Source organism: Synchiropus splendidus, chromosome 1 (genome assembly GCF_027744825.2).
Source record: "Synchiropus splendidus isolate RoL2022-P1 chromosome 1, RoL_Sspl_1.0, whole genome shotgun sequence".
Classification (NCBI taxonomy): Eukaryota; Metazoa; Chordata; class Actinopteri; order Syngnathiformes; family Callionymidae; genus Synchiropus; species Synchiropus splendidus.
Window position 1 is genome coordinate 69,698,843 of NC_071334.1, and position 19,939 is coordinate 69,718,781.

Genomic DNA, 19,939 nt, shown 5'->3' on the forward strand with positions numbered 1-19,939 from the left:
CAAGTCAGGACACTGTTTCATGAAACCTTTTCATTACTGTGTCGTCTCTTCCCCCCCATCACTACCCGTCACCCGTGATGGCACTACATTTAGGGCACGACACAGGTGCTAATGCTTGTGATTCAGGACGTCCAGCTGAAAGAACAGGGCATCCAGTTCCTCATGTTCTTCACTTTAGGGTCTCCTCAGGATGCCCGGACCCCCTCGAGCTACAAGCCTGGTGGAGATTGGGTCCAAGTTTTTGCAGAATATTTGATTATTTATTTACGGAGCCCTGGAAGTGACATACATGTGTTTATTTTTTTTTTGAATATGGCGTGCATGACTTTATTTTTTTATCCCGAGATAAAAAATGATCTCCAGATACAAATGATCTTGAGATAACAGTTATCTCGGGAGAAAAAAAATAAAGTCATGCATGCCACATGTGGTGTTATTTTGAGTAGAAGCCACTTGGTCAGAGTGTTAAAAGCGCACAGACTTGGCCGTCGTCAATATTCTGACTTGCAGACAGTGAATGACAACGTTGGCGAACAGTTACGAAGCCGTGGGAGACATAGTGGTTACAGGAAGTCATTGTTTCTTGAGATAAAAATGATCTCAAGATACTAATTATCACGAGGTAACAGTTATCTCGAGACCAAAAATATCTCGAGATAACGGGCTAAAAAATAAAAAAAAATAAAGTCATGCATGTCACTTCCAGGGCTCTGTATTTATTGCATCAGCGCATTGTTTTGTTTTTTATGAATAAAGCAAAGGTTCCATGACTTGACTGTTACAGTAGCTCAATACAAGTTATGATTTATCTCCACATTATTGAAATATTCCATGTAATTTATGCATCAAAGGCAGTTAAACGCTGGCTCTGTGGCGAAAGTGGGTTGTTTCGTGACCTCTGACGGGATCAACAGCCTTTCAGAACTTTTTGCTGAAGCAAGTGTGATGAGATGTGGAGTCACGTACAGGATGTTTCAGGTGCTGGCTGCACTTTTGTTTGGCTGCTGGAAAGATGGGGGGGAGAGTAAGAGGAGGAGGAGGGAGGCTGAGGAGCGCAGCGCTGTGGACGCGCATCCGCGGGAGCGCGCGTACAGGAGGGACTGCGAGGCAGCGGCTGGTGCGGCAGCAGACAGCGGACGCTGGGAGTCCAAGTGCGTGTCGACCTGCTCCTCTTCTCCTGCAGCTGTTATCAGCCTCGGAGGCTGCCAGAGCCATGACGCCGACACTTCTCCTCCTCCTCCTGGGAGTCTTCGCCTGCGGCTGCCACGGTAGGAAGCCGCGATGGCTCCGTGCCGCGCGCGGAATCTTGACTGATCAACTTGGCTGTTTGTTTCTCCCCCTCTTCTCCTCATTGTTTGTCTGCGCGAGTGATGCAGCGGGAGAAGATGGAGGGGGGGGAGGAGGGGGGCTGGATTGTTTAGGTGGACATGATTTGGTAGTTGGATCACGTCTGTGCGAGCTGAGCGCTCTGTAGGAGGGATGCGACGGGCTACTTCCGAGAGATCACGGGCTCCGAGGACCGGTCAAAGTGCTCCATCACTTTGCAATACGCAACTTCACCGAGAATTCTGCGTCCTGCGCGCACCTGGCTTGAGCGATTTGAGCTCGTGTGGAAAAGTTTGGCTCCGTTACGGTGTTGAATCACAACCCGCGTGTTTCCAAGAGGCATGTGAGGCACGTTTGAGTCTGTTTCAGGTGAGCGCGGCCGCGCTAGTCAGCTGCGTCCTCGGAGGCAACCATCAGTCGCAACAAGTGAATCGTCACCCGGGCGTCTCTGACGCCTCTCTCACGCTCACTTCTGCGGATGCCACTGTACTCGACTGATTTAGCTCCGTCCACTGCGACGTGAAGAAGCAGCTGAGCGGGGTGTTTTGGTCGCGGGCGCACAACAGTAGATGGTGGTAGAGCGCCGCTGCGCGCCGGTGGCCACAATGAAGCCATCAGTCATGGTGGCTCCTCCCTCTCTCGCTCACTGTCCAGTCGACAGCAGGTCGTGTTGCCCCAAACCCCAGCTGCTGGTGAAGCTCCCGTGTGGCTCTGGCGGTGCACAAATGTGGGGCTGGTATTTTCTCGATGGTTGACTCAGCTCTGCTGGGTGACACTGTAATCTGTCTTCACACTGACAGCCAGGACTATGGGAAAGATGCATCATTGGTGAAGCAGGAATGTTGTCTCAAATATGGCCCAATAAAGTTGTGGCTAAGCTGCTATATGGAGGGTTTTCACGGCGCGTCATCAAACCCGGAAGCTGCCATGTTGGAGGGAGATGCTCACTGCTCAGCACAGAGCGGCACTGAAGGCCATTCTGCAGCGAAAAATGGTGAATTACGGTCGTGTTTTGGGTTGTACGAATCGTTCTGATCGTGAAAAACATTTGGAATTGTATCGACTTCCAAAAGTTATGACAAATAATGGAGAACAATGCCAGAAGTTGTCAGAAGAAAGGAGGCGCTTGTGGTTCGCGAAGCCGAACCAGGACCTTGGTGGCAAAACTGTGGATAACATCCGAATATTGTGCTCATTAAAAAAGGAGAAGTATAGCCTAAATGACTGCTAATTTGCATTGTATTGGCGTAGAAGAGAACACACAGAACTTTGATCAGAACATGTTTATTGATGCCAACCCACAGTTTTCAGAACGTTCCCTGAAAAAGCTATTTCTCTCACTCACACACACTCAAAATGAAACATCAAAATATTTAAGTCACATTCTCATATAAGGTGCAAATGTGTCGATGACTCGGTATAACAGTTCCCTGACCCATCCGCACACCATGTGGCTACACGCCTCCGAACTCCGGTGACAGTTCAGCTCCTCTGCGGTGGATGGAATAGGTGAAAAAACAGGTCACTGACGATATCAGGATAGGTCACCGACGGCAGAGTGTCCGGGTCGTCGGTCACCCACGACGACGGAGCCAACTCTTACGGCTCTGCACCACTATTGAAGCTCAACTCTTCCAAGTGTCGCGCATTTTCCTGTTCATTAAGTGCCTCTCTGTGTGTCACGTCACTCCCAACTCGAACCTTTCTGTGTTTTATAGCGTTTTTCCATTCACAGTCTATGGGATGTTTACAAAGAGGTTCTCCAACATGGCGGCTTCTGGGTTGGATGACGCCGTGATGATGTGTCAGGACAAAAACTAGAATATTTGCTTGTGTAAATAAAGCATTGGATGCTTCACTGTAACAATGTGATTGAAGTCAGTGTTAGTCTACCCAGGTTTCCGGCACCTACATTAATGTATATGTAATGTATGGCGATCTGAGCAGCGAGAGGAGCTTGCAGACGCGCAGTGGAGCTGGTGACATTCAGTTTCATTTGCAAATCTTGCTCCGAGGGAACCTATCTGTTTATCAGCGTCTGAACGCCACATGACTTCCAAACACAGCTGCAGGGACCAGAAAAATATTGTGGTTCAAGATGACAAAACAAAGGCTGAAGCTAAAGTCATTACACCATCATTTCTAAATGCAATTGATTTAAATAATGAAATGTTCTTCACTCTGCTCTTTTTAAAATGTTGACTAGACTCTTCATAATACAGGGCGATCTAAGGGTCAGTCGCCAAGGTGAGTTGGGAGATCACAGAACCATGCGCCGATAGCTCTCTCTCTGTTTCAACGATTTAGAACCAACTCACAAAGTGCTGTCATAAGGTTCGTAGAGCTCTCAGCATGTGAGGTGCCGTCACTCTCAGCGATAAACTGACTTTCAGTGACTTGAACCTGAACAGTTCCCACCATGCCCTGCAGCCCAGTCCACTAATCACAGTCTCACACGTCTCAAAAATCGTGCCTCGTCACATCGGACCACTGAAATCACAAGCTGTTTATCCACATTAAAGCACCCGAATGTGCTGTTTTCGCCCATCAGTGAAACGCCACAGCTCCGCCTCCACACGCAGCTGCGTGGACAATTGACTGGGGCGAAAACAGCGCTTTAATGTCAACAAAACACCTGCAATGTCATGTGTCTGATGTGACCACTCTAGTTGTTTTGGCGGCATGATGGCCGCTCTGACTTCAGTTTCATGATGTTATTTTGGATACACGGAAATCACTGACCTTTCTACGACATAGCAGCGCGGCTTCTAGACCAATGAAACCAATGAACAGATTTGCACTGTAACGTATGGATTCACGCAACTGCGACCATGCAGCCTCCTGTTTTGACAGAGCTGTGTGACCCAATATAAAGTGATATTCCTCTTGTTTGACAGAAAGGAGCTTCAGCCACCAAACTGTAGCCTCTTCTTCCGAACATGCTGCAGAGAAAGTCTAACAAACAAGAACAATATTGTACAGTCAATATAGTTATAAATACAAACTTGTTTTGCATTTTTCATTCATGGATAAGTAGCTTGTGAGGCAATGTTGTACAATGCAAGTGTAATTCAGACATATGTCAAGTGTTATGACAAGGTATTATTGAGGTTTGGTATAAAAATCTGTTTATTAAAATGTATTGTGATGTAGGAAAGATAGGGATTTTCCTCCTCGCTCTGAGCTCCATAGCTGAGTTTATTGGAAGTTAATATTTGGAGACAATCAATAACCTCTTTCGCTTCTCTGAAGATAAAGAGTCGCAAACACTGGAAGACTTTTGTGGGGCTCCATTTGTTGCAGGCAGATTACATCACCCCCAACTCCGATTTCCCTGCTTCCTCCTGCGTTTCACGACACTCTAATACATTCACAGAGACCAATTAGACGTCTGCGGTGACTCAGGTGGCCTTAACAGCGCCGGGGACAGCGTTGCATCACCCGCCTTATCTTGGAAAACTCACCGCAGCGAGCGTCAACAGGACTTCTGCCCACAGTGATCTGGGACGACCACTTTATAAGGTCGCAGCTGATTTAGGGCGACTCGCTGTTGTAGCTTTATATATAATCATTTAATATAATAATCCCCTGCAGTTTGCTCACTGAAAAACTGTGACTCTTGTTAGTATTTTGGCTGAAATGTATGCATATGCACATAGTATAATGTATAATATATTGCATAATGTATAATACAGTCATTGCCATCTGAGCGATAGAAATCGTATCTGTGTTTAGCAGGTTTTGAAGGTGTGCATGTTCCATCCCTCTTTCACGATTGGTGCATCATCGGTATGCTCTCCTCTGGATGACACATGCAGGCAGCTTGGCCTGGTGTAGGTGGAGGGCACCATTGGGCTGCATGACTGTGACTCCGATGATGTGCGTGAACTGTGAGTGTGAGTGACTGCGTCTCAGGACCACACTGACAAATGTTCTAGTGAAACGGGTGGTTGGTTCTGCAAGTCTGGGAAAAACAAATATATTGTGTGTTTTTGTTTTTTTTTGTGACGATATCAAATATTGATATTTCTGCCCAGAATCATTGTCTTTTCCCACATGGTGGCAAGACACAACGTTATATCTGTTCATATATCCCAGCACAAAAAAAAAAAAAAATACAGTTAATTAATTACAATATTATTACGATTAATTGATTTTATTTAATTTAATGGAACAGTTTGCTGGCAACAGGGAACCTTTGTGAGTGCAGGAGTTCCTGCTCCACTGATGCCACTGATGCAGCAGACACGTGGCAGCTAGGATGAGAACAACAACAACAACCATGGAGGAATCCTCCCTGAACCAAAGCAAACAAAAACAGCTGTGCATTTGTGCAGCATGTATGTGGTACTGCATTTAGTTTTGAGTCAACAGCGATGCACCATTTGATGCCCTCAGTTTTGCAGTGAAACCGCATGTTAACTCTCTGCTGGCTTGCAGTTAAAACAAGGAACTCGTCATTCAGAGTTGCGCCGGGGCTTGATCGCTCCGACTGCATGCGAGTGGGAGGACAACGTGCATATGACACGCTCCCAGCGTGCAGAGTCAGACTGCTGAGGACGGAAACGTTGAATGATGTCTTCATCATTTCACTGGAACAAGAGGGAGGCGCGCACGTGGAGTCCACACATTAAGATTCACAGAGCGGCGCTGGTGACATCACTGAATCATGAGCACATGAAAACAAACCATAATAGTCCGGCAACGCTGTTATCTGTGAACGATAAAAAATGCATTCGTCTTTAAATTCTGGTTTAATCATTGCAGAATTGCTCAGTGTTGTGTGTACATCACGGAGTGAACGGCTGTTTTTGAAAAATGAAACTTCTGAAAAAAGAAAAAAGATGATGGACTGTTAAATCTGCTTTTGATGGGCGACAAGGTGCATCGACTAATATGATAGATGCAAGCATATTTAATTTAATTTATTCACCTACCCCACCGTTGAGGCAGATATTTCAGTGTGAGAGACAAAATCAGACAATAAAAAGAGAGGTCAATAAATGTGAAGTGGAGTTGAGCAGCATCTGACTGCAGCCAGTGCTTACATGGAAACTGAACTTTATTTCTCTCAAAGTCGCAATGCATGACAAAGAGGTAAGTCACATGTAATGTAACTCTCGAGAGCTATCTGAGTTGTGATTAGACTGTAGTGACACGTGTATTTAAATGCATGTCTTTTTCAAGATGGGCGTCTGTGGCTCCAGTGGCGTGACTCGTGTACTGGCCCCAGCTCAGCCGGGAGTCTGGGATGTGACGTTAAACGGCGTAAATCAAGATATTTCCCTGCATCTCAAGGGGAAGTCAGCACTTTAAAAGATTTATCGCAGCCAGCTGAAGTGTGTTCCAGATTAGCTTGTGTTCCGTTGCTGTGTGATCACACATGAACAAACACAATGTGTACTCTGACTCCGAGTTGATTTAAATAACCGTTCGGTGAATATTTATGAGCTCTGTTTGGATTTGCATTTCTTGAGAGAATATCAGTCTTGTTTCTGCTTGTAGCGTTTTAATGCAACAAGAGCACATACGTTTATGTTAACAGGGACAAAACTGAACCGGAACAGACGTAGACTCCGTCATCTCTGCGCTAAAAATATAACAACGATCAGCTGAGAGCAGAGTGAATTTGTCCCCTGCAGAAAGTCAGCACAGCAACGACCATAATCTGGAGAAATGATTTTCTAATTGATGTAACTGAGCCACTCACTACACTTCTCAAATTATTACAACTGATTAACAACATAAATGATCTGCTCTCCACTGATATTCTTTCTCCGGCTGAAGTTATGAATTGATTCTCCTGAATGAGCCGAGCAGAATCTGTGTGTATATGAAAATGGCATGGGCCCTGGAGGCGGCAGAATATGGGAAATCCATTTCCTGGAGTCAGCAGGCCACGCAATTGTACAAAGGACCACAGAAGACTTATAGTATGGTGTGTGTTTGCCTGCAAGCATTTCATACCTCAAGTGCAGCCTCCATCGCTCTCGGCACCATCAAGTTTACATCCAGTCCTATTCAGGTCGTAAGACACTGGGCAGAAGTTCATTCACCGTAGTGACTATCTAAAGTCAACACCCAAGTGTCACTTGTTTCGCAGTAGTGCCTGCTGTTGAACTCCTCCATCCCGGTTCTGATGACGGGAGTACTGTCCTATCATTATGTCCACCCTTGGAAAATTAGAATTCTTCAGTAGTTTCACTCTACTGACTCTCATACCCTCACAAGAGCCTTCAGCCGACATCATGGTTGGCTAGCTAACTGTTGCTGCAGCAGGTTGGTGGGTTAGCATCACAAGCAGTGGGATTTTCCAGAGAAATACCTGCAGTGGTACCTGGGTTCTCGACCACAATCCATTCCAGACGGCCGTTCGAGAAGCGATTTGTTCGAAATCGGAATCAATTTTTCCCATTACAGTTAATGGAAAAAGAAGGAATGCGTTCCAAGCCTTAAAATAGTCTTTTGTAGGAGTGAATGTCGAGTGTCTGCTGCAGGTGGCTGTTCCTCTATGTGTGTGGCCGCTGCATGTGGGAGGGGTTGGCGAGTGAGTGAGGTCTCTCCAGAAGTGAAGAGGTGCCCGGTGCGTGTCCAGCTCTGAATGTGCGCTTCTGTGCAGTTTGGCTGTGACAAAGTCATAAACCAAGTCACGCTCTGTCCCAGACTGGCCTCATCCCTGTCCCAGCTCCAGCCCACAACAGGACATCAAACCCTGGAGTGAGCGCTCCAGCACCTCCCCTGTGACACTCTACCACGGTCCAGTGTGGAGACAGGAAAGGTTTTACACCTCAATATGAAGAAAAAACAGTCAGTAAATGGAGCTAACGGGACACGTCTGCATACAGAGGCTGCGTTATACACAATAACAGAGCGTGTCGTGGGTCAGCTGATCGGTCCACACACGATATGTTTTTTCTGGGCTTTTCGGGGGCGTTCGCGTTCTGGATTTTCGTTTGAAATCAGAAGCAAAAAAATCTCAAAATTTTTCTTCGAACTCTACAGCACTGTACTTTGTCATTTGTCATTTTTACATTGTGATGTAAAACGGTAAACAGTAATAGCACAACTCCACGTGTGAATATAAATTGCAACTTATTAAAAATAAATAACAAATAAAAAATGTTTGTTTATTTGTCATTTGACTGGCGGACCATGATGACATAAATGCCCAGACTGGTGCAACCATCATTTGAATTTGGATTGCTGAGAATGTGGAGTGAAAGCAATGTGTCCTTTGATGCGACTAATTTAATCGTCTATTATAGTTAATATAATAATAGACTTTGTTGACTGACTAGTGATTACAGCCTTAATTTGGATTGTTCTCATTGTTGTTACATTTTTTTTCCAACACAAAGGTGTCCCAAGTATATAAGCTTTAGAAACATGAAGCCTTAAAATCAAAATGTCATCACATTGAAGACATAAAAGAGAAGCTGCGCCGCTGTTATGTGCTACAGAAGGTCCACGGTTCATGGAGGACATGTCTCAAAATGCTCCAGCAACCCTGGACTTCTGGGTCTGGCTGGAGGGAAAGAATGGATTTGCATTTTTCCACGAGTGTTTACTGCCCTATATCTGTGTATTGTAAAATATTTTAATGTCACTATAAAAAGATTCAAAGATGTCATCCTGTCGTCTGCTGGAAAAAGACGTTTCCTAAAATACCCAGCGTCAGTTATGATCTCGTGCTAATCTTGCTGATTTATGATTCATTCCTGCCGCTTCTTTTTGCTGGAGGAAGGTATGTAATAACTGCGCTGTACGAGACAGCGCCTGCGTGTGTGTGTGTGGCTGGTGGCGTCTTGTCGCCACCTCGTCTCCTGGCTGGTGTGGGCGGCACCGCCTGGCTTCTGGCCCAAGCGCGTCTCCTGTGATGAGGGAGGAGGACAGGCTGTCGTGAAAGGGCTAAAAACAATGAGTGTGAACGTGTTAGCAGGTGGTGTCCCGGCCTCTCTGTTGCACTGATGCTCCCGCTCTTATTTATCCACTCTGTGCTCATTTCTGCTGCTCTGTGTTGAGTAAATAGTGGGAGGGCGAAGACAGATTTGTGATGCAGTGCCCAGGTTGTGTGTCAGGTCATTTTGATTTGGGGTTAAATAGTGATTGAGTGAACAACAGCTCATGCCTGAGGTGTTGATAGTGCCAAGGGCTCTTTCACCCCTCATATTGTGGCTCGGTGTGAAGCCTGTTTGGCTCAATGATTCAAGGTGTGAACACAAACAAACCGGGCTTGGGCTCAGGACTGCGCTCCACTGCCGTGCAGGAAGTTGTTGAGTTGTGTGTCGTACAGAAACAAGGTCGCTGAAGCACTCGGGTGCGTTTTAGTTTTTGTCTGAAACACACCTGATTCCATTGCCTGGATGAGTCACATTATTATGATTAATAATGTTGGATTGTCATTTTTATCTGCCATGCTCTCAGCAGAGAGCTGCTGTCATGAGGAGAAAAGACTTTCTTTAAGTTGATGTAGACCGCTGTGATCGCTTCAATCTTTGACTTTCACTGACAGAAATCCGGTTCAGGGATGTTGGGTTCTTGTTTTTCTGCCGTGCTCTCGATCTCCCTCGGCTGTTTCTGGCTGTTGATGGAAATAGTCAAGAAAACTCACACCATGAAGTGTGTCCAACACCACGCTTAGGATTTTGTGAAGCCCATGTCGGACGTCCGTCATACACTGTGTCTACAGCTGCTGCGTGCTTCGCCCTGAACCAAAGGTCTTTAGAAGGATCGGCCGTTGCTATTGAAAGAGAAATAAAGTGGACAAACACAAAACATCACGGCGTTGTAAGCACAGATGTCTGGCTTACAAATGTGTGCGTGACAGAGACTGCAGTGTAAGATAGGTTTCCACGTACGAGCTGCGCTGCCAGCTCAGCTGAGCAGAGGAGAGTGGCACACAGCCGGGTGTGCTGCGGAGGAAGAGGCGTGAAGCGCCACTGTAGGGCACTGAGACGGTGTGGCAGCCGAGGGAGCAACTACAACAACAAATAAAGACACTGTCAGCTGTTGGTACACATGCGAGCGCAGGGGTTTTGTTTTTGTTTCCTGGTGTTAGTCAAGCCTGCGAGCATGACCAGCACCTGGAGCCTGTGAGAGTGAGCAACACCACACTCACCATCAACTGAGTACACACCTTGCACACTTTGCTTGTTAAAATAAGTTGTGCGCACTTTCATCTGTGTCGACAAGAACCTTGAAAACTGTCTCAGCTTCTGAGCTGACTTTGTGGAGGGAGGCAGCATCAGCATCCCTTCTTCTGTTGGTCTCTGCCTTCGCTGTCCTGTACATAATGTCAGTCGAGTTCACGTCCCGTCGTGTTTAGCTGTAGGTGTAATCATTTGTGTAGGACAACCATTGTTATGGTTCAAGACGCGGGGCGGGAGCCAGGTGCAGTGTTGAAAGAGTCACAGGAGGCAGGAGCGAGTCAATACAATAAGTTAATGACAAGATACAAAATATATAACAAAAGGCGTCACCGAAGCAGGAGAAGTAAACAGAAAACTAATCCAGAGCGTCACCAAAACTGGGAAGAGTCCACAACGTAATGAGTCCAAACGAAAAGCATCACCGAACCGGGAGAAAGAATGCAAGAAGAGTCTGTAACAGGAGAGCAAACACACAATGAACAATAAAACAAAGTAAACTATCGAGGTTGTCAACACGAACGCACGAGTCAGAGATGACAGAAGGAAAACCAAGAAGCCACACGGAGCAGGGAGAACAAAGGGAGTCAAAATATGAAAACTCAGAGCACCAGGGTTAAGAAGTAACTGAACAGAAGATCATTGAAAACGACGGATAGATGTTCGCGGGTAGAGAGGAACGAACGCAGATCACCAGCAGGAGCAGATGAAGCAAATGAGTCCAGGTGTTCTTAAGCTTGGGTGATCAGGTGTTGATGGGCTCCAGCCGTGTGCCACAGGAACAGGAAGACAGGAGGGAGAAAACAAAACAGGACTCACGTGACCAAAATATGAGCAGAATCATGACACAATAGTGTTAACCTAAAGAAAGTTATGTCACTCTGACAGCCCTCAAATGACGTTGTACAAAGACATTTAATAAGAAAAAGAATAGTTCTGGGAAATAGTATTGGGACATACTTGAGGAGCAGCAGTGGATGAGGAGGGGCCAGCAGCAGGGGGAGGAGATGCAGCAGCAGGTGAGGCAGGAGGAAGGTCCATCAAGAGAAGGCCCGTCCTTCTCCCTCTCATCATCAACATCAGGAGTGGCTCCATCCTCTTCATCTCATGAGTGAGGATATAGCGTGATCACATGAGGCTTACGTATATGCTTTTTAATACTCAGCCAGCATTCAGATTGTCAGCAGTGAACTGAAGTCCAACCTACCTGATGATTCATCTGTTGCTGCTGCTGCCTCTCCAGTCGTGTTCCCTGACATCTCTCTTGGGGATGAAGGGCTCCAGGAGAGAGAGGACAGTGAAGAACAGCCACTTCATGACACCAGATGCCACTGACCGCGCCGCTCCTCGCTCACCTTCCTCCCCTCATATGAACAGACCCTTCCACTTTTACAGGACGTCTCATCTGAATTCACTCAAATCAGAAACAGTCATGATTTGTCACCATATATACATCGTTTCTACAGTCGCTATCTAAACTAGGCAGACACTGCAACAACACGATGTAAGTCAATAAAGATCTTGACTGTCCTTCCACTCAAGATTTTTCCTATTTAAGTCCCGCTAGAAGTTACAAAATGGACAATTTACGTCACGCACGGCGAGACAGGCGGAAAGTCTGCAATGTAAACAACGGCAGCGATTAGCTTCTCCTCCTCCTGCACACGTTCCTCTGCGATCTGGTCTCTCACTCGCACCGCAACCGTTCAGTCCATTCTCGACATAGCCCAGCCGCGTCATCTTGAGCATCAGGAATCACTGTATGTAGCTCAAATCCGAATCAGAGTCAAATTTATAGCCATGGTCAGGGGGAGCCCACCAACTAGGAAAGTGCTTTGGAATAAAATAAAATAAAATACAGCAACAACAAAGGCTGTTCACAAACTCGAAGAAGCTGTTCCTGTGACAGGAGGTTCTGGTCTGGATGGACCGTAGCCTCCTGCCAGAGGGAAGAGGAACAAACAGTCCATGACCAGGGTGAGAAGGGTTGCCTCTTATATCCATAGTGTCGCCCACTGCTGTAGCTTAGCGATAGCTGATCGCCATCAAAGGCCCAACTCCATTGACTTTCATGTGAATCAGTCGTGTCGCCCGCGGAAGTAGCCGGTGTTGTGAACGGACTGTCAGACCATTGTTTCATTTGTATTGAGATAGCAGTGGTGGCAATGATTTCTTCGCACAAAGCTCCTTATGCCGACATATACAGTGGCACTGGATGTCTTCATGTGTATCTGTAATGTTTCATAAACCCCTTCTGCTGACGGCCCAAAGCCAATATCCATGTCAGCAAATCCTTTGTAAATTTGTATGGTTATACCAGGGATAATGGCATGTTCACTCATGCCCTCTGACAACAGCCATTGTTAAATGAGCGTTTGACAGGAGGGAGCCACTGCTCTTTCCTTCAGGTCTCTGAACACGAGCTGGAATAGTCAGCCAACTAAAACAGTCGACTCATTGTGATCCAAATCTCTAAAAGCAGGCCTTGTGATTTGAGAAAGTGGGGTACGTTTAAAAACACTGTAGCCAGGAGGGAGACAAACTGTAGAGCTCTGTGCCAGAGCAATAACACGATTGGAGGCTGCAGCTGCTCCGGAGGCTTCGTCGTCTGTTTTACATCGGTGTGTTGCTCTCCAGCTTCCTGGCTGTTGTGCGCGTGTCTTCTGCCAGTCTGATTATCGAGCTAATGGTTTCGCTCTTATGACATGAAACCATCCCCTTCTCCTTGAACCCCCCTGCTGGATCTGCCACATGGAATCCTTCTTAACGTTCGCAATGATTCTGTGATGTTGTGTGGCACACTTGTGATCGTGGATGATGACAAGGCAGGGCAGCAAAACAACAACACTTTTCATTTCATTGTATACGTCGTGATTGTTACATGGTGCCGGTGACTCGATCAGAGTGTCGTATTGGAATCCTATTTTCTCGTTGGTGCAGTGGAAGTGTTGCGGATGGGGAGGAGGGCAGCGCCTCAGTGGGGGACACAAATCAAAGGGCTTTTGGCAGCATGGACGTGAAAGAGATATTATGAATGTTAGCGCCCCCTATTCACTCCAGACCAACGTGAACCTCCAGCTTTTCACTGATGCAAAGGCCACTTCTGACTCAGGTGCATGTACTGATGTTTCATGACACAGTATTGAAGGGTTGATGAGGTTTCATGATACAGTATTGACGGGTTGATGAGGTTTCATGATACAGTGTCGTGATTTTCAGAGGCCATCAAGTGGCGCTGTCCACACACCACACTGACACTGTCACATGTTGACTTAGGACACTGTTTCATCAACCCTGCAATACTGTTTCGCGATACCTCATCTATCAATCACTACATACAGTGTACAGATTTAAACAGCAAAACATCGGACGTCGCTTTCTCCCTTGGTGGTTTAGAACCACCAAGAATCTGTCCACAGAGTGTATGTTGACATGCATAGAAGAGTGACATCACTGACGCATCTCAGGATCCCTACTTGCGTTCTCTACATCATTTCTCTCCTAAATTAATTTTTGTGTTCAAATATTAGTTCAATTATTTCTTGATGGATTTATTTCTAATTTTGGATGGTAAAAATGTTAGAATGAAAAAAAAAAAACTTCTGAGGCTGCACTTTTGGGGAAAAGGCAGACAAATATACATAATAAAAAATAACTCAATAAAAGTAGTATTTGAAATGATAATAATAAAAATGTTGCTTGTGTGTCCTTTGCTGTACCAAAAATTAAAACTGAGAACCATACTGAGTTGAAGTGTGTCCCGTTATGCCCCTAGTGTGTGGGCATGTGTTCACCTATAATTGTGTTGAATAAAGTTATTAATAATATTGGCTACAAAAGCAGCACAGTGATGGCAGTGCTGCGGCTGCATGCGGGCCAAGAATTGCCAATTTTTGATCATATTCGCCAAAACTACTGGGCAAAAACAGCCTTTTCATGGAGTGCGATGACTGTATGAGTAGGGCATTATACAGGCACCAATGATCGGAAATTTAGGACGTCTGGCTGAGAGTGCAGGGCGTCCATTTTGTCATGTTTTCCAGTGACGCCCCGTAGCTTTTAGCCAGTCAAAGAAAATCATCCTTGTATTTTCTCGTCCCTTTTAATTTGATTTGGGAGCTCATAGGGTCCAGACGTGCGCTGTCATGTGTCTGCACAACGCCCAGTTCGACACTGAGGTTGTGTGGGAGAGGATGAAGCATCCAGACAGTGAGGACGTGGATGGATGACACACAGCGGCGCTGCTCGACAGAGCCACAGCCAGGTGAACGTTGGGGATTCAGACCCATCGCGAAATGAAAAGATGTGGTGGATGTGGACCCCGAGGAGGCGCGAGCAGGAGCGCTCAGGCTGCTGGTTGTTTGTTTGCCCCGTCACGCCGATGAAAGGCTAATTGTGTCTGAGCCTGCGGACACTATTCAGTGTGCAGCAGCTGAACACACTCATCACTGTTGGGAGACGTTTAAGTCTTGTCACTTTGCCTTTGTCTCGGTGTCCAGCCCAAAGTGGGTCTGGTCTTCAACGATCGACGATCGAGTGAAGAACGTCTGATAATTCTTCGCTTTTAAAGTGGTTTCTTTTGACCGGGCTCAGACAATCTTCTTGACATTTCCATTCAATGAGTCTGAGTTTCATTTACGTCCAGTCCACATTCGCAGGAGGCCAAGAAAAGTTCAAATGCATTGGCTGAATTGTGGCACACGTCACGTGATGCCCTCATCTGTTGCTCACCTCGTAATATTTGATTTTAAAAGCAATTCATTTTTCAAAAATCCCTTGCACACAATACCGAAAATAAACTTGATGATAATGTCCAAAGGCTTATATTTCTACACATGACTACATGGCCTCAGCAGACAGATAAACAAGCCTCGCGCAACAGTTTTTCTGTTGAAGCCAAAGTAGGGTTTGTGACTGCTGTGCTCTTTGTGACCTGCAAAGCATCTGGGTGACAAATTAATCCTATAAAGTGAAAGCCAAATGGAGTGGCTTATTTTTGGTTAGTCTTACAGATGAGTAGATGAGGTATCATGACACAGTATTGCAGGGTTGATGAAACAGGGTCCTAATTTTCAGAGGCCACTTGGTGACGCTTTTGGTTTAGAAATGATGTGGGGTTTCATTGAATCAGTAGTTCAAGTCCAAACATTTTACAGCAGACAGTGCCACCTGGTGGCCTCTGAAAATCAGGACACTGTTTCATGAAACCTCATCTACCCTTCCATCAGTCGTGTATCGCTGCACCCCCAATCACCACGTCGAGGAGTGACTACAGTGGCACCTTGGTTCTCGACCACAGTCCGTTCCAGACGGCCGATCGAGAAACAAATTGTTCGAAATTTGAATCGATTTTTCCCATTACAATGAATGGAAAAAGAACTAATGCGTTCCAAGCCTTAAAATAGTCTTTTGTAGGAGTGAATGTCGAGTGTCTGCTGCAGGTGGCTGTTCCTCTATGTGTGTGGCCGCTGCATGTGGGAGGGGTTGCCGAGTGAGTGAGGTCTCTCCAGAAGTGAAGAGGTGCCCGGTGCGTGTCCAGCTCTGAATGTGCGCTTCTGTGCAGTTTGGCTGTGACAAAGTCATAAACCAAGTCACGCTCTGTCCCAGACTGGCCTCATCCCTGTCCCAGCTCCAGCCCACAACAGGACATCAAACCCTGGAGTGAGCGCTCCAGCACCTCCCCTGTGACACTCTACCACGGTCCAGTGTGGAGACAGCAAAGGTTTTACACCTCAATATGAAGAAAAAACAGTCAGGAAATGGAGCTAACGGGACACGTCTGCATACAGAGGCTGCGTTATACACTATAACAAAGCGCGTCATGGGTCAGCTGATCGGTCCGCGCACATTATGGTTTGTCCGGCTTATTTCTGGGGCGTTCGAGTTCTGGATTTTCGTTCGGAATCCGAAGCAAAAAAATCTAGAAATTTTTGTTCGAATTCCGATTTGTTCGAATCCCGAGACGTTCGAAAACCGAGGCACCACTGTATATTGAAGTTTGAGTGTGAGCCTGCCAGGACATTTTTTTTGTGTGTGTGTCCTCTAAAAGTGTCATCTTGCTTGGGAGCATCGATGTTTGTCACTGTGTTGCTTCATCCCTCTTCCTTCTTGACACTCCTGCTGCCTGATTGAGACAAATGGTGATTGATGGACTTTCACCAGACTGACCGGCTGTCCATCACCCCCAGTAGATATAAAGCTGAGGACACATCAGGGCGTTGAAGCAGATGGGATTGCTCCTGCCAGGAAAGAGATGTAGCGAGCGTCTTGAAGACGGATCAGACGTCTAGCCCATCTCCTTATTTACAGGAGTCGAGCTTGAGAAGGGAGAGATGAGAGGACCGGCGAGGTAGACGGGTGGAGGGGGACACTTGAGACATGGCGGCAGTGGAGTCTCTCTCCTGATTGCCTTTTCATGCCAGGGCATCTTCAAACTGAATCTCCTAATGCCACATGGGCTGACTTGTTCCAGCTCCAGTCTATGCTCATTTGACAATTTTTCTTCTTCTCCCTCTCATGAATCTTGCTTTTCTTGCCCCTGTTTTGCGCGCCTCATGCTCCAAAGACCCTACGTGAGACGTGTCTTCAGCAGCGGCTGCGTGTCCTGTAGCTGCCCATCGTGTTTGGTGTTTTGCTGCTCTGGATAGTTGCACACAGGTGCGGCACATTAGCGGTCAGCACTTACCTGTTCAGCAAGTTGTCAGCTGTGGACTTACCTCCCTTTAATGAAAACCATTTATTGTCGTGATTCCATTCATCAGCATGGGATCACACTGTCAAGTTTTAATTGGACACAAAGTACACAAATCACCAGTTAAAAGTAGCGTGAGGGAGAGAACAAAGTGGCATTATAGTCAGCTGTGTGACTGTCGAGTGCTCCAGTTGACAGAGAGCCAACGTTTGAAGGAACCTGCTGTGAAGGCTTCAGGCTTTCAGTCTTGAGAGACCCATGTGATGCGCTGCGTGCACGGACTCGTGTTGCTGCCATTCTGAGCGCCGCTGCGGCTCCTGGCTACCAGATGACAGACCATGTGAAACATCTGTATTGTTCTTTGTTCTGTACAAGTTTGGCTCTTTGACCGTCACATCTTTCGCCCGCAACCAAAGAAGTCAAATCAAGTTTGGAGAAGTGGCTCTGTGAAAGTATGTCCAGCACTGTTTTCATTCAGGACGAGCTGTCCTGCTTTGATCCTTTCCTTCCAAGTCGGCAAAGCTCAGTCCCCACCTTGTAGAGTGTCAATCCAACCCTGCATTTTCTTCTTTTTTATGTCTGAAGGCATTTGAAGGCGATGATAAAACTTGTGGCGGTGTGTTGCCCTTTATGGCCATGTGATGTGAGACAGCATACATAAGAGACAAAGCAGCTCCATGGCAAGTCGATAGGTCAGGCTGTGGCCCATTTGGGCCTGGAGTCGAGCTAACCGACGCTTTGTGATCCCAGTCCAGCCATCCACAGATAGAGCTTGAGTGCCTGTGCTGAAGAAGCATTACGGTAGCATTGAAACAGCGTCAGAGAAATGACCGCAACCTAACATGAATTGGAAAAAAAGAATCGTTCCTTTCAGATCACAGCTAAATTGAAACATCTTTTCTGTGTAAATTCTGCTTTTGGATGAGCTTTGAATGAGGATTGAGGATTGAAATGAATGGCATACAACATTTTTGGGGGATATGAGTGAGTCCAGAGTTATTTCACTGTTGTTGCTAATTCAAAAATAGTGACGGTCCAACTCTGAATGTGCATAACAGAAACAGCAGCGGTCTGTCAAAACTAGCATCATGTCATTGTGGTATCACATGGCTGAGTTTCATTGTAGAATTCACGTAAATGTGATGTGATAATTGTCTTGTGAACTTTCGACCAGCATCGAGAGGGTCACCATTCTATTGTGAAATTATAAGCTGTTTGGTTGTAGTTGGTTACCTGCCTCCCTTTGAGGAAAAGGCTCCTCTGGAGCTAGTTTGATTCCATGCAGCTTTTCATCCAGCCTGAGAGGCGAGCAGCTAATGAATTGATGGATCGTTGTGGCACCACAGGAGAAAGACTGGAGAAAACATCAGTCAGGAGGTGAGGCGTGAGACTTCAGGAAGTTAGGGGTTCACCGGGGATTCCTGTTGTTCCTCACATCAGCAACTATGTTTTCTTTCCCTCCTCCTCTGTTAATGGCGTAGCTCTTTGATGCTGTGCTTGTGTCGACCACAAGCTTCATTGGGCTTCCACAGCACTGGCTATACAGGAGCGGTAGAAAAGAAACACACTTTGTTGTTTGAGTGGCGCTTGCATCATAAAGATGCTCTTCCAAAACTGAAATTTGGGCAATAGTTTAGACAGCTATGTCCTGATCCGACTCCCCTATTGGCTGGAGAGCGGAGAACTCATTGAGGTTTTCGGTATTGAAGGGTTGATGAGGTTTCATGAAACAGTGTGCTGATTTTCAGAGGCCACCAGATGGCAGTGTCTGCTGTAAAATGTTTGGCTTTGAACAACTCATTCCATGAAACCTCCATCATTGACCTGCAGCAGAATATTTCCCACTTTTTAAGGAAGATCAGGTTTTAAGGGGTGACTCAGGGTGAGAAGATCAGCTGTTTATGAGAGGCTTAAACTTGACAGGATCCAGTTGAGGTGACTGGGATTATTACACGTCCACAGTGCCTCCCAAGTGAGAGGATCCAGCATTTCACCAGGACAGGATTACAGCCCAGATTTGACCTGGAAGTGTATTGCTATTCACCCAGGAGGGATCCCAGGGCAGAGGGAGGTCTGGGTCACCCTGCTTCGACTGCTGCTCCCACTGTAAATGATAAATGATCAGATGAGCACTCGGTCCTTCACCGAGTCAAATTTCAAACTCAGGTTCAGGGGTCGTCTTCTTCTCCGGTGATGCAAAACAAGTGTGAAATCCTCGTGACCGTCATTGAAATAGTAGGGGAAGCAAGTTTTGTGATGTCACTGCTGACGTGGGAAACCATGTGTGTGAGCACTGTGTCCAGAGCATGGAGACCTTAGGAGGACCAGGAGGAGCGCTGCCAGATCTCACAAATGTGCCCGCTCAATCTGCCAGAAACAGACTCCACCAGGGTGGAATGAGGCCCGAGTGTCTACAAGTGGGGCCTGTTCTCACTGGCCAAAACCGTGCTGGGTGATAAGAATTTGCCAGGGAACACCAGAATTTCCATTGGCACCCTGAACTCTTCATAGATGAGAGCAGGTTCACGCTGACTGACGTGAGTCTGGAGATGCCATGGAGAATACTGTGCTTCATGCAACTTCCTCCGGCATCTCCATTTTGACATGGCGAGGTATTTCTTTGGCCGGTGGCACAGCCTTTCATGTACGAGCCAGAGGTCCCCAGAAAGCCATGTTGTAGCAGCATGAGCTGCTCAGACCCATTGTGAGATCATTTGCTGGAATGGTGGGACCAGGAATCATTGAAATGCGTGACAATGCCAGGCCTCATGTGGCT

General features: G+C 46.5%; 1 protein-coding gene across 2 annotated transcripts in view; it reads left to right on the top strand.

The window, feature by feature from the left end:
- The first annotated feature begins 1,095 nt into the window (after nt 1-1,095).
- The window catches only part of LOC128752463 (neural cell adhesion molecule 2-like), a 215,979-nt gene continuing 197,135 nt past the window's right edge, over nt 1,096-19,939 (top strand). Inside the window, exon 1 of one of the 2 annotated variants that reach the window (XM_053853691.1) lies at nt 1,096-1,268. In XM_053853691.1, the coding sequence (XP_053709666.1) occupies nt 1,214-1,268 (55 nt within the window). In that variant the 5' untranslated portion in view covers nt 1,096-1,213. The remainder of the gene's footprint in view (nt 1,269-19,939) is intronic. The other variant, XM_053853690.1, reaches the window with a different exon arrangement.